At 34.1% G+C, this 13,418-nt stretch overlaps 1 protein-coding gene across 2 annotated transcripts; it reads left to right on the plus strand.

Annotated features, from left to right (window-relative positions):
• Nucleotides 1-13,029, plus strand: LOC126828255 (uncharacterized). 2 transcript variants are annotated; one of them, XM_050557922.2, is made up of 9 exons: nucleotides 1-61; nucleotides 1,377-1,453; nucleotides 2,164-2,307; nucleotides 3,747-3,951; nucleotides 5,281-5,350; nucleotides 6,620-6,752; nucleotides 7,689-7,771; nucleotides 8,033-8,109; nucleotides 8,853-13,029. In XM_050557922.2, the coding sequence occupies exons 2-9, from the start codon at nucleotides 1,398-1,400 to the stop codon at nucleotides 9,969-9,971; spliced, it is 1,887 nt and encodes a 628-aa protein (XP_050413879.2). In that variant the 5' UTR covers nucleotides 1-61; nucleotides 1,377-1,397; the 3' UTR covers nucleotides 9,972-13,029. The 2 variants fall into 2 exon arrangements, with proteins under 2 accessions (XP_050413879.2, XP_050413880.2); XM_050557923.2 differs by having other exon boundaries at nucleotides 12-53.
• Nucleotides 13,030-13,418: the final 389 nt, after the last annotated feature.

The raw sequence follows: 13,418 nt of genomic DNA on the forward strand, positions 1-13,418 counted from the left end.
CAAAGCTGAATGCAAGGTGCTTTATGCCGAAGAAAATCTGTGAAAAAATAACGGTGTGTAAGTGAGTATTGTTCTAATTTTAATCCGTTAATAGATACTTATACCTTCTTGTGCTTTCAACAATCGCTTGATGAAGTCAATAACTTCATTGATGGGGATGCGATCAAGAAACAAAAGTCAGCAATTGAAGTATTGACTAGGCTATCTTGAGTCATTCTTTTATGTTACGGTATGTCAAAACACAATTCCCAAAACCCAGCCACACGTCTCCAGACTGTTTATATTTAACTTCGGGAAATGTTGACTCGAGATTAAGGATACCTACACTCTATATATTTTTTTTTCATTAAAAACTCATAATTTAGACGAGAAGAAGACATTTTCAGTTCTTTGAATATTAGAATATAAGATTTTTTTTACTCACTGGCCCTGATCACCTTATTTTCAATTGATTTAAATGTCTTTCTCTTAATTTTCAACCACCAAATTGGCTTACTTCACAGCATCGTAAGCCAACCTGGAAAACGAAGGTCTAGCGTTCAATCTTCTTGTTGGACAACTGGTTGTCTGTGGGTTTTCCAGCATGGTTTCCCCTTGTTAGTGTTCTTGGATGGAGGGCCTGGAAGGGAACATTGTCTAGTCATTCAAATAGACAAAAAAACATGGTACAATGTATTGGCGTGTATGTGTAAAAGAACCCTTACATAGTTGTAATTCGAAATAGAAGCTTATTTGCTATTGTACCATAGTCCTAATCTTTAAATGCGCATAATTCAGATCAGTATTGGCGGTGCAGTGACTAAACCAGTTGCTTGCTGATACTGGAGGTATCGTGTTCAAACCCTGTGTTGACCAATAAAGTTCATCAGGATTTTCCGTCTTGATTTCTCCTTGTCAATTGTACAAGACCAATGGCCTGGCATGGCAACATGTAGTCGTCAGATGGGACGAAAACCTGAGGTCCGGCATACACATCGGCATGTATGTAAAAGAACCGATAGTTGAAATTTGATAAAAGAGTAGGCTGTAGTGCAAAATTTGCCTCATAGCACACTGTATGGAATATGCCTGTCTTCATTAGCCCAAATAATATTGGTCCATTATGTTATTTGATGATAGTATGTAATAAACATTTGATTGTGTAAGCTTATGGTCTGAATTCTTCATTATTAAATTTTAATCTGGTATGTTGGGGTTTTAGATGTTGTCTTTTTCAAAACCAGACAAAATTTCATTTTTGAAAAAAAAAGGTTTTGTTGTGTCTCAGTCAAAACACCATTGATCCCCATTAGAGACAGAATTTAAAATTAGCTCATAACAGTTTTCAGTACCGATAATCCTTGTATACATGACAATATGTTTATTTGTAATTGTAGGTTTCAACAGTTTGGTAAAAGATGGCTGCTCCAGCAGCGATACCGGTATCGCTATATCAGGATTCTATATCACAGAGGTATGAACAGTTGGCACCTGAAATATTTTTCTCATGTGTAATCCAGTCTAGTGGACATTGTACCAAGACTGACTGAAAAATTTAAATGAGTTATTCTCTGAAAATTACCCTTTCGTGGCTCTTATTTCAATTAAAATTGCTTATACATTTGATAAAAATAATTTCCATATTGAAAAGACATTACGTGTGATATAAAACTGGTGGGTACAAGACAGGGCCCTTCAGAGGAAAAAAATGTGCTGGGGCGAGAACTTTTTTGCCCCCACCCCTCCCTCCCTCCTTTCCAACACTAAGTCATATCTAGATGATTCACTAGCAGATTGTGATAAAGCAAAAACATTTGTACATACTTATATAAGCTTCAAAGGAACAATAAAAAATTCATGCATAATTGCCCATATCAATTTTGAACTTAGATATTCATGGGCCCAATAGACTCATATTGGCCCTTGGGCGGCACACCAGCTGCACCCCCCTCTCGTAAGACCTGGTACAAGATTATCTCTTAACCCTCATTAAATTTGGAGCTGATAACTGGATAGTTTCTGTAGTGGAAATTGAATGCCAGCTTGATGTGCGGATTGGTATTCTGATAACAGAATTGCGTCTGGTCCTGTACAATGTAGTGTGAGATGATCCCGTGCAGGGGCTTCATGTAATGAATTTTCAAGGTTAATATTGAATTGGGACAATTGTTTTTTTTATTTCAGCTTAAATGCGGTTATAGAAGAAAGAACTCCCCAGATGCCAGTATTTAATCAAGCTACGTCAAAAACAACACCTAAAAAACCTCGAGCCAAACGCAAGCCAAAAGTAAAACAAGAGCCTGGTATAAAAAGAGAACCTACAGACTGGTAAATATCTTGAAATCATTTTAATTTGACTATTTTAAGAAGTGATATTGTCTGGGAAGTAAACAAGATTTTTCGTGCAAAGAAAATTATTTCTCTCCTTTATTATTTAGTCACATGGGAGCCACGGTGGCTAAGTGGGTAAGAAGCTGACTCGCTAGTCTGCATTGGTAGGGTGGCCCATGTGCTCTACAGAAATAAAGTCCACCGCTGATAGTTCGAGACTACCACTGAAGCGTACACATTCGCCGTGCCGAGACCAACTTTCTGACAATATGATACTATAAATAGCCATGGCACGTGCAATTCTCTACAAATCTATCAACTATTACAGCCGTAAAAAATTTATTGTTGACGATTTTGAATAGCAGTGAAATTAAGCTTCTTGGTTATTACAGCAGATTTAGAAATTACGTTCGTTTCATTTTTTAAATCGCTTTATCATTAACTGTACCGTTAAGAGCGGCATCTTTTGGTTTAGTACAAATAATATCTCTGAATCACTCGGATTAGACAGGAACATGATACTTGCAGTAGTTTCATTTTACTTTTACAAGGTTCTTAAAACGATTGTTGAGCTACCTAACGTGCTTATTTCTAAATTCAATTTCTTGTTCTAGCTTTCTGTTATGTTTCGTAAAAAAGTAGTCTTGATTATCCCGACCTGTCAATCAGACGTAGAATGGTCGATAGACTGGTTAAGCGAGACTAATTTCAAAACAAGGGCACGTAACCTATCTTTTACTCAAAAGTGTCTGGATGTAATGGACGACACTTGGAACCAGTTTTCAGTCTATTATTTATAGATGATTAATGGTCATAGCTTATTAAGTACAACATGATCGTTTATTTAGTGACTATAATTGTGTGAAACTGATTTGAGGCTTGGCATATATATAAATATTGTGGCGTAATTGTCGAGATATAAGGAGATATATGGAGATATTTATTTATGGTGGGTCACCCTAGCATTGGCCGAGAAAGTTCATCAGACTTTTTCGGGGTGGTTTCCCCTTGTCTGTGGTGCAGGACGGAGGGCCTGACAAGGACAGCTGTCTAGTCGAGGACCTGTGTATACATTTGTGTGCATGTAAAAGATCCTTTGGCAGTTGGAATTTGATATAATAGTAGGCCATAGTGCTGCTGCTCGGGCAAAATTTCCCTCATAGCACACTGTATGGCATATGATCCTGGTGTAGTACAGACAAATAAAACAAAATTTTGAACTGTAAAAAAAAAAAAAAACGAAAAAGGATCTGTGTTTTAAATCAGATTGTTATTTCTGGACATTTTGCCTGATATCTGTTATAACTAAAATCCTTAATTCCAGGCAGTAATAAGAATTAAAAAAATGTTGCTTTGGTCCATGGTCACTTCTTTTGAAATTGTCAATAACAAACCCCCTAAAAGTATTGGACTGATTTATTTCCTGATATTTTCAGGTCAGCGTTTGATGTCAATACAGAAAGTATGGTACAATTACCAGAAGGCTGCGAAGTTCCGATTAAAAAACTGAAACAAGAGAAGATAACTGATCATTTACCAAAAGTTAAGAAGAAACATGACAGATTTCACGGGATGCCTGAAGAAGAAGTGGCCAAAAGATTGTTACCAGATCATCTAGCAGAGAATCTTGATATTGTTATTGTGAGTGTTACACATATAAAATAATATTAGTTAATTCATTCTAAATCTCAAACTATTTTCTGCTTCCCCATGTCAGTTGTGGAGGATGGAAGGGACTGACAAGGAATTGTTCATTCTTTCAAACTCTCTCAAACATGTTTTCTAGTACTTCCCTTTTTTTGCTTCCCCTTGTAAGTGGTGGAGGATAGAGTGACTGACAAGTAATATTTCATTCATTCAGACTCTCTCAAAACATGTTTTTTGCTTCCCCTTGTAAGTGGTGGAGGAGAAAGTGACTGACAAGGAATATTTCATTCATTCAGACTCTCTCAAAACATGTTTTTTGCTTCCCCTTGTAAGTGGTGGAGGATAGAGTGACTGACAAGTAATATTTCATTCATTCAGACTCTCTCAAAACATGTTTTCTGCTTCCCCTTGTAAGTGGTGGAGGATAGAGGGTCATAGTTAATTTTTTCAAACTCTCTTAAACATATCTTCTGTTTGTGATGTACATGTAGATATAAGTGTGATTTAAAGGTTGAGAGTAAGACAATAAGTACAGTAAAATATTGATGCTGCTCAAAGACCTTAAAATAGAGTACACAAACGTACATTTCATTGAACTCATCACATCACTCTCCATATTGTATAAATAAAGCCCATACTGTTATTTGAAAAAAATTGTATGCCAAGATAGAAGGATGACATTACGTCTCTATTTTAAGCTGTATTAAAGGCTCAATACCACTCTTGTTGTAACTGAATAATATGTCCCAATCTTTATTCTGGTCAACAAATTGTACTATTTTAGAATATTTCAATTAATTGATGATACAAATTTCATCTTAACACACCTTATTTAAAATTTTTGAAAAATTCAACATAATGGTTTGAAACGTCTAATGTAAACCTTTTCAAATGAAACTTCAATTTAAAAATATTTTCGAACCCTCTGGACAAGTAAAATTGGATGTAATGGATAATTCACATAACAGGTAGGACACTTAAACATCTAGTACTTAGATAGAGATATTATTTATTTTCTGGAGCTTTCAAGCCAGCAAGAGTGTTATTGTCCCTTTAAAGCATCTAGGGCCACAATAATTCCTGTTATTGCATAAGATTTTGAAAAACCAGAACACAATGGATAGTCAGACATAATTTTTGAATTGTTTGTCTGTCTTTAAGCAGTCAAATTACTGGGAAAGTTTTTGAACACGTCCCCTTAAGCACAATTCACACTCAAACTTACTCATGATATTTGATTTCAGTTGAATGAAAAAACATATGTTTGCATTTGTGAGGTCAATTAAACATATTGTTAATAATGTTGAACATTTTCTTCTCCAGGTGGGGATTAATCCAGGGTTATTTGCTGCGTATGTGGGACATCATTACGCTGGTCCTGGTAATCATTTCTGTAAGTAGACACTTGATTATTCTCTATGACCAAGTCTGGACATAAGCAATCTGATTATAATACAGACCTACATTTCGTTTCTTTTTTTTATACTTTCGATGGCCTACACTACATGAAGATATGACAGGTTGTAGCGATAGGTCGCGTCATAGGTCACACGAGCGGCTTTTGACCCTATGATGTCAGACATTTGATTAACCAATCAGCGTTGATGTTACTAGTGGATTACCCACAGTTCTGTGCAAAACGCGCCTATAGCTCGCCGTTACAGACCGTTTCATTGCCTAAGCCCTCACACCATTCAGAACATGTCAATGATAACAATTCTTTCAGATCCTAGTGTAGTAAAGACAAGTAAAACGGAATTTTGAACTATAAAAACAAAACAAAATAGGATCTGTGTTTTGATCAGGTTGGGACATAAGGCACCTGTCACAGACAATGTCAGACTAAAATTATCATAAACATTTATATTATAATACATGTATATATACTAATGTCCAAAAGAAAGTATACACACTAAAATTATGACTAAGTTTTGTTTAGATTAAAAACATTTGATAAAACATTACTAAGTTTGTCTCTTGCGTCCAAACTCAACATTTCTTAGCAAAATAAAAAAGCGAAACAGATTGACCTAGTACAATGGAAAACGACTTTGGTTGATGCAGCACGAAATGTATAGTGTATACTTTCTTTTGGACATTAGTATACATTGTGTGATATTTGTATCTGACAACGTCTGTAACAAGTGTCTGATGTCCAGGTTTGTGTATATGTCTTGTGTTCATTTGTACTTGAAAAAGTCTGTGACAGGTTCCTTATGTCCAGACTTCTCTATGACTGACATTATTCGGCCTTTATTTCAAATTCTTACTTATTTTTTTGTGTTCAATAAATATTCAATTTATAATAATTATGTGTATTTCTTGAAAATGAAAAAACAGCTAAATTTTGACAAAATAAAAACAAGAAAACATAAACCGCCCTCACGCATCAAATTTCTTAAAACGATTTTATGGCTAAATGCTTTCCTTTTAAATCCAACTGTATATAAGCCAGAAGATTATATCCTATTAATATTTTCTTAATTAAATTCTAAATAATCAATGAGTACATATTGGCATGGATCAAGCTGTGAAAAATTTGAAATGTTATCTGAAAAATGTGATTGACGATCAGAGGTTTTAGACATAATTTTTTGCAATCAATTAGTGACTTGATCTACCTTGCAGGAACATATTAATTAAACGGGGTTTCTATTAACAGGGAAATGTCTGTATTTATCTGGTCTGATACCTGAACCAATGAACGCCTATGAAGATTTTAAATTATTAGAACATGGTATTGGATTTACCAACATGTGCGCTCGAACAACGAGAGGAAGTGCTGATCTCAAAACGTAAGTTTTATATCATATGCCAGCAAATCTTTTCGAAAACTTCGCCTGTCCAACCTCGTGGGTTTTCTCCGGGTCCTCCGGTTTCCTCCCACTGCTAAAGACCCCTACGCGCAAGCGAATTATGTTAATAAAATTAAACCATATGTTAGTCCCGAAATGACCTAGTTTGTGTCGAGTGGACGTTAAACCCCATTTCTCTCTCTCTCTATTTTCGAAAACTACACTGTAGTCAGAGTTTGAAATTTTTCGCTTTGGTCTATTTTTTTTTGGTGTGGACTGATGGTTACTCGATGGGTAAGATGCTGACTGACTAACCAGGAAGTCTTGGGTGGAATTCCGGTGTTGGCCGAAAATTTCCCGGCAGGTTTCCCCGTTATAATGGTGCAGTGTGGAAGGTCTCACAAAGAAAAAGTGTTCAGTTGTTTGGATGGAATGGAATTGATGTTCCATGAATAGCATTAGCAGTGTGCTTATCTTCATTAGCCCGGTTGATACAGAAACACAAAACAATTATCCTAATTAAAGCGGCATTATGTCAAATTAGATAAAGAGCTAACAGTTCTCACTATAATGTTTAAAAAATAAATAATGTAAAAGGAATATGCTGAAAATTTCAGTTAAATTAATTTGAGACGGGAAATTCTGATTTCAATAACACTGTAGCCTTGATTGTCATTGGTACCTTTGTTATGATAATAAACAAAGTCTCGATTATCAATTTTTACGATTAATCATCAACTGTCGTTGAACCGTAGATCCGATTCAAATTGAGAGTTGATTATGGTCTTGTCATTTTAATAAAAGTCTAATTAATAGTTTATATAACATCTAAGGCTTAAAGAAGGACCTGCAATAGGCAGATTTAACTCTTGCATAACGTATGTTTAAGATGGATGCCTGATATTAGTTGTGAATTTTAATCACTTGTTTTTCCAGGAAGGAAATTAAAGAGGGTGGAGCTATACTGAAAGAAAAACTGTTAAAATATAAACCTAAAATAGCAGCATTTAATGGAAAAGGTTTGTTATTTATCATTTTTTGAGGGAAGTGATGGTGAGAGGGGTGTTGTTGTTTATATCATAGAATGGAACTTAGTCATTGCAAAATTAAGAATACAAATACATACGGTGAATAATCCCTCAACATTGATGTAAGCATATATTTTCATTCAGACTTGCTGAGAGACTACACAAAAATTGTCTTCAGTTGGGATATGATTTGGAGGTAGTATTCATTCACTGTTCTGCCATTTTGATTGGAATATTGATATTTTATTGCAGGTATTTATGAAGTGTTTGTCGGCCATAAAAAATTTAGTATTGGAAAACAACCTGAAAAGTTAGAAGGCACAGATACTGTAAGTGTGGTGTTCTTCATTTCTAAACCTTGAAATTAAATCAAAATTATCATTTTTATCCTGAGATTTATTGATTGGAACTTAAAATTTAGTACTATTTTTAGCTGTTTTACATCATATCTAATGAATAACATACGTTTGATGGCATAATCCACGCTAAAAGGTACTCGGATTGATTATATATTATTTAATTAAGAAAACAATATTGTAGTTTGCAAGCAATGGTCTTGATAACTTTTCGAACTTGATTAACAGAATTTGACAGACATTACAACAAAGATCACTATTGTCAATCGAAAATTCCCTGCCAACGCATAATATATGGGGCGCTTAAACTTTGCTTTTAGCAGTAATAGGTATTAGATACTAGATGATCTGGACTAAACTAGCAAAGAAATGTCGAAAAAGCTGTCAACAACTTTTTACAGTTAAAAAAGGGACATAAATCTATAATTAGCATTTGTGTGAATCAAGTTAGCTACTTTGTAGCAAATTGATTAGCGTTACTTTGTAGCATATTGATTAGCAACGGGCAAGATTTGATTTGCAAAGTGTGATGCAAATCCAGTTATCGAGACTCCTGTTTGCAAGGGATTAAAAATCCCTCAAATGACAATCAGTGCCTCTTATTATCAAATGAATTTGTAAACTTTCATGAAGTAAAATGAAGAAATTTTCTACTAATATAATCTGGTCGTGAGTCTCCAGTAGTGATTTGATTATTTTGACATCTATGTTTGTAGGTTGTTTATGTGATGCCTTCATCCAGTGCAAGATGTGCTCAACTACCTCGGGCTGTGGATAAAGTTCCATTTTATGCAGCTCTGAAAAAATTACGAGATCATCTGAAAGGCGATATCAAGGAATTAGATGAATCGGAAGTTGTGTTTCCTAAATTAGAACTGAAAGTTAAGAAAGAGGAACCTACTGATGAAGGCTACAATGCTGCGCTACAAGGAACTTCTGTGAAATTGGAAAATGGGGAACAATCAAAACCTAAACCAAAGAAAAAGCGAAATCGTAAATCGGCTGAAGCAACCGTCACATCCGGGGAAGTAGCTAAACCATACTCAGGGGAAGTAAATCATCCTTATTCAGGAGAGGTTACTCAACCATACTCAGGAGCAATACCTCCACATTATCCTGGACCAATAACATGTCAAAGTGGACCAACGGTTCCATACATTAAACAGGAGAGACCATTTCAATCTCAGGACTATGGAGGTGCTAATTATGCAAATAACTTTCCATATACAACTAACGGCATGACACTGCCATCTACTTTGACGTCACAATATGCAATGTCACAAGCTATGTCCCAGGCTCCATATCCGTTTCCTCCATTCCGTCCTCCAATCACACAATCCAACTTAATGTTTAATCCACACCCTTCCCAAATACCAGACTACACACAGCATCAGATGGCTCACATGTCTAATAATGGCTTCCAACCAAACTGGAATCAGTTTCAGCCACTTCCTTACCCTTATCCACTACCAAAAAACAATGCAACCAATCAAATAACAGAACCCAGCAACCAGGTTCCAACATCTAGTCAATCGAGGGATTCCCGCACCAGCCCTGATAACATGCTTACATCTAGTTCTAGTCAATCTGAAAACAGAAATACAAGCCCTGTAAACTTGGTCACCATGGCAACCAGTCAATCTATGAACAATTACTCAAATCACATTAACTTAGTCTCCATGGCAACCAGTCAATCTATGCACACAGACACAGATCCCATTAACTTGGTCTCTATGGCAACTCGTCAATCAACGAACTCTAATGCCACTTATCCCACGATAAAAAGTGAACCAATAGATGACGGCTATAAAGAATGTCACCTGACACAGCTTTGATTGGTTAAATGATTAAAATATTGATTGATAGTGTTGATGTTTACATGCAGTAAACAGAATCTTTTAATCCATTAAAAGGAAACTTTAGTTTTGGAGAGTGAAACTTGATTAACAGAGCTCTTAAATGATAGTGCATTGAATCCTGAAAACATACACTTTCAAGGAAGAGTAGAATAGCAGATCTCGGGACAATTTATGTAGAGCTGACATTTTGCCATGTTTGGTGCTAAGAACTACACTTTAAAACCAAAGACTGAGAGAAATCCTGTATAAAATTACATGTACGTGTAGTCTTATGAGCTGAACATTTGATAATTTCCTGATAAATATCAATGCCAAAAAAATAGAGAAAGGTTCTAAATGTAAATCTAAAATTGTTTGCAAATGCAGGCCTGGAAATAATGATTCTAGTTGTAGGTCTACCTGACAAATTGTAAGGCACTATTGAACTAGTATGCCTTATTTCAAGGCTAGAGCAAAAATCATCTACAGATTTTTAATTATTTAAGAATAGAATTTTATTTGATTTGTCAAACAGGAAATGAATGTGGCTGTATATCTCTAGAAATGTAGATATTTATGTATGAATTGTATGTTTGTTTGTGAATGTGTTAGTGGATAAATAAGTGTATGTTTGTTTGTTGGGTATAATTTAAATCATGCTTACATTCTACATTTCATCTGTCATTGATCATCAGGACAACTTTCAATAATTAGAAATGTTATAAGTAAAGAAATATGATTTCATAAAACACTAAACATTATAGAATACAATTACTGAATTTAATAGTAATGTTATAACAATGATTCACTTGTTAAAAATCATTTTGATTATCCATTTTCAAAGGCTTGGTAACGAAAAATTCAGTAATTCTATCGCATAAAATGATGAGGTTTTTTTGTAATGTGGCCAATTACTATAATACGGCTTAAACAATTTAACATCTTTCAAAATTATTTATCAATCAAAAGACACCTGTTATCATGTGTGGTCTTTATGACCTACATGTATAAGGGTGTGCAGTGTGTTTTTTCAGTGTGATTATTGTTGGATTACAATGTAGAATGTTTATAAGTTAAAGAGTAGTATATTATAAAGATGATATAATTTTAAATATTATTTATAGATTGTCTTTATTAGATTTGTTAGTTAATCATATTTAGTTGTTTTTATTTTATCCTTACATTCATTATTATCTTCTATCTCTTTTTTTTTTTTCTAAGTGCTGACTGAATGATGTTTATGGACCAGGAACTGGGCCTCTAGTGCTACTAATTACATTGTTGTTTTTTGGGGCAGTGCTCTTTGAAAAAAAGTATAAAGCACAAATTCATGTAGGGTCTACATGCTTATTTCTTGGATGATTGTGCATCTCTTGACAGACTTTCATTTTTGATTTGACATCAAAATTCCAAAATTGCTGCAATGATGACATGCTCGGTTTCTGGTCCATAGTATGTACATGTACATTGTATATTCAAAAGAATCTCTATTTACGTAATTTTCGATTTGAAAATCTAATAGGAAAATAAATTACCTTGGCTAATACAACCATGTTGGATAATAATGTAAGCCTAATGTGAACAAAATCATCTAGAACACTATGTAACTCCATGGTATGACTTACAGGAAAATTTTAATACCTTAGGGATGACTTAATTTTCCAAGAATTCCTCTGAAAATTAAAGTCCAATTTTTCAAACCCTTTACACCGAAACATTGGTTATTTATATTTTTCACATGGTAAATTCTATTTTATTCATACGCATAGAATATTTGCAAGAAATTAACTGGAAAATATTAAAGCGGAAATTGCAAATTTTTAAGTTATATTTTTAAAATTTATTAAAATAAAGCCTGAAAATAGATGGTATCCATAAACAGCCCTACCTTGTTAAAGAATAATCCTATTAATCCTATAATTCACTATTGCCATCTGAGAAATTGGCAAAAATATCATTTTCCTCTTCATTTTCAAACGTTTGAAAAAAGCTACTCCATGGTGGAGAATAGAAAACAAGGGAGGTAATTGGGAGGTAATTGTGTTATTATTTCCTGTGTAAATGAATTTTAAGTGTGAGAATGACACCTATGATCGTATAATTGTGAGTTGACAACCTATTGAGCAAAAGACATAGAAATAATTATGTTTTGACTTTCTTAGAAAATTTGCAGTTTCCGCTTTAATCTTCAGCCGTCTTTGATTTATATACAGAACCCATACAAATCTCATCTGAGTCATTCTTCGCTGAATACATTACTTTTAGACAAGTAAAATCACTGATCAGTGCAATATGTATATTTTTAAATAAATGTAGTCTCATAATGAATGTATGCACAACATTAAAATTTTAACTCAGGGTTTTGATAAATTTATATCAATTTTACCAAATGATTATTCTTTTTAGTATGTATTTACAATTTATACATTTAGTGCTGTTTGAGTTCTGTAAATGAGTGTGCTATAATTCAAATATTTATTTATTATTTTACACATATCGCTAAAAACAATCTGATTAAAACACAGATCCTATTTCATTTCGCTTTTTATAGTTCAAAATTTCGTTATACTTGTCTTCATAACACTAGGATCTGGAAGAGTCGTTATATAACCAACGTTCTGAGGGATTAGCCAATGAAACAGTCTGTTACGACAAGTTCTTGGCTTGCGATGCAGGGAACTGTGGGTAAACCACCAGCAACGTCATCACCGATTGATTAATCAATGACTTCTTAGGGTTAAAAGCCACTCGTATGACCCTGATGTGAGATTCCACTACAACCGATCAGATCTTCATGTAGTGTAGGCCATCGAAAGTATAAAAAAAAAACGAAAAGAAATAATAGATCTGTATTTTAATCAGATTGCGCTGTAACACAGCTGTTTTTTCAAACAAATAATTCTCTGATAAAGAGTCACTCTTAGGGCTGTTGTATGTATGATACAGAATGTTGGTTTATTTATTGTCTGTGAATAAATTATAATTTTGTCAATTTTTTTTTTTTAAAAATCATACTTTTATTGTATATACATCTCCATATTATTTTTTTTTAAATACAATTTTACTAAAACAAGAAAAACTTTTGTGTTTTTATCTTATTCATTTTTACTGATACATTGTATTTTTCCACTATTGTCGAGAAATATAAATAAGAAGTTAGCTTTCAAGACTTCCCCCTTGTTATTCTACATTTAGAAGTGCAAACCAAATATCTGTCAAGATAGCTAGGTAGGGTACCCATAGATAAAAGGTGAAATATCTGGAAAAACCCTTCCCTTAATGAGGTGTACAACACAATCACAGGTTTAGGACTGGATTGGATTGGGGTTAAATGCTTCTTTAACATAATACTTCTATCATTTTGAGACAGAAATAAGTTCAATCTATGGTTACACACAGGTGATCAACTAGACACACATGATTCATGTAAGCCAGGCTTGAACT

This window comes from Patella vulgata, chromosome 7, assembly GCF_932274485.2.
Source record: "Patella vulgata chromosome 7, xgPatVulg1.2, whole genome shotgun sequence".
Taxonomy (NCBI): Eukaryota; Metazoa; Mollusca; class Gastropoda; family Patellidae; genus Patella; species Patella vulgata.

Coding starts and splice junctions, on each gene's coding strand:
- LOC126828255 (XM_050557922.2), top strand. CDS start 1,398: ATGGCTGCTCCAGCAGCGATACCGGTATCGCTATATCAGGATTCTATA. Junction 1,454..2,163: donor CAGGATTCTATATCACAGAG/GTATGAACAGTT, acceptor TTTTTATTTCAG/CTTAAATGCGGTTATAGAAG. Junction 5,351..6,619: donor TGGTCCTGGTAATCATTTCT/GTAAGTAGACAC, acceptor TTCTATTAACAG/GGAAATGTCTGTATTTATCT.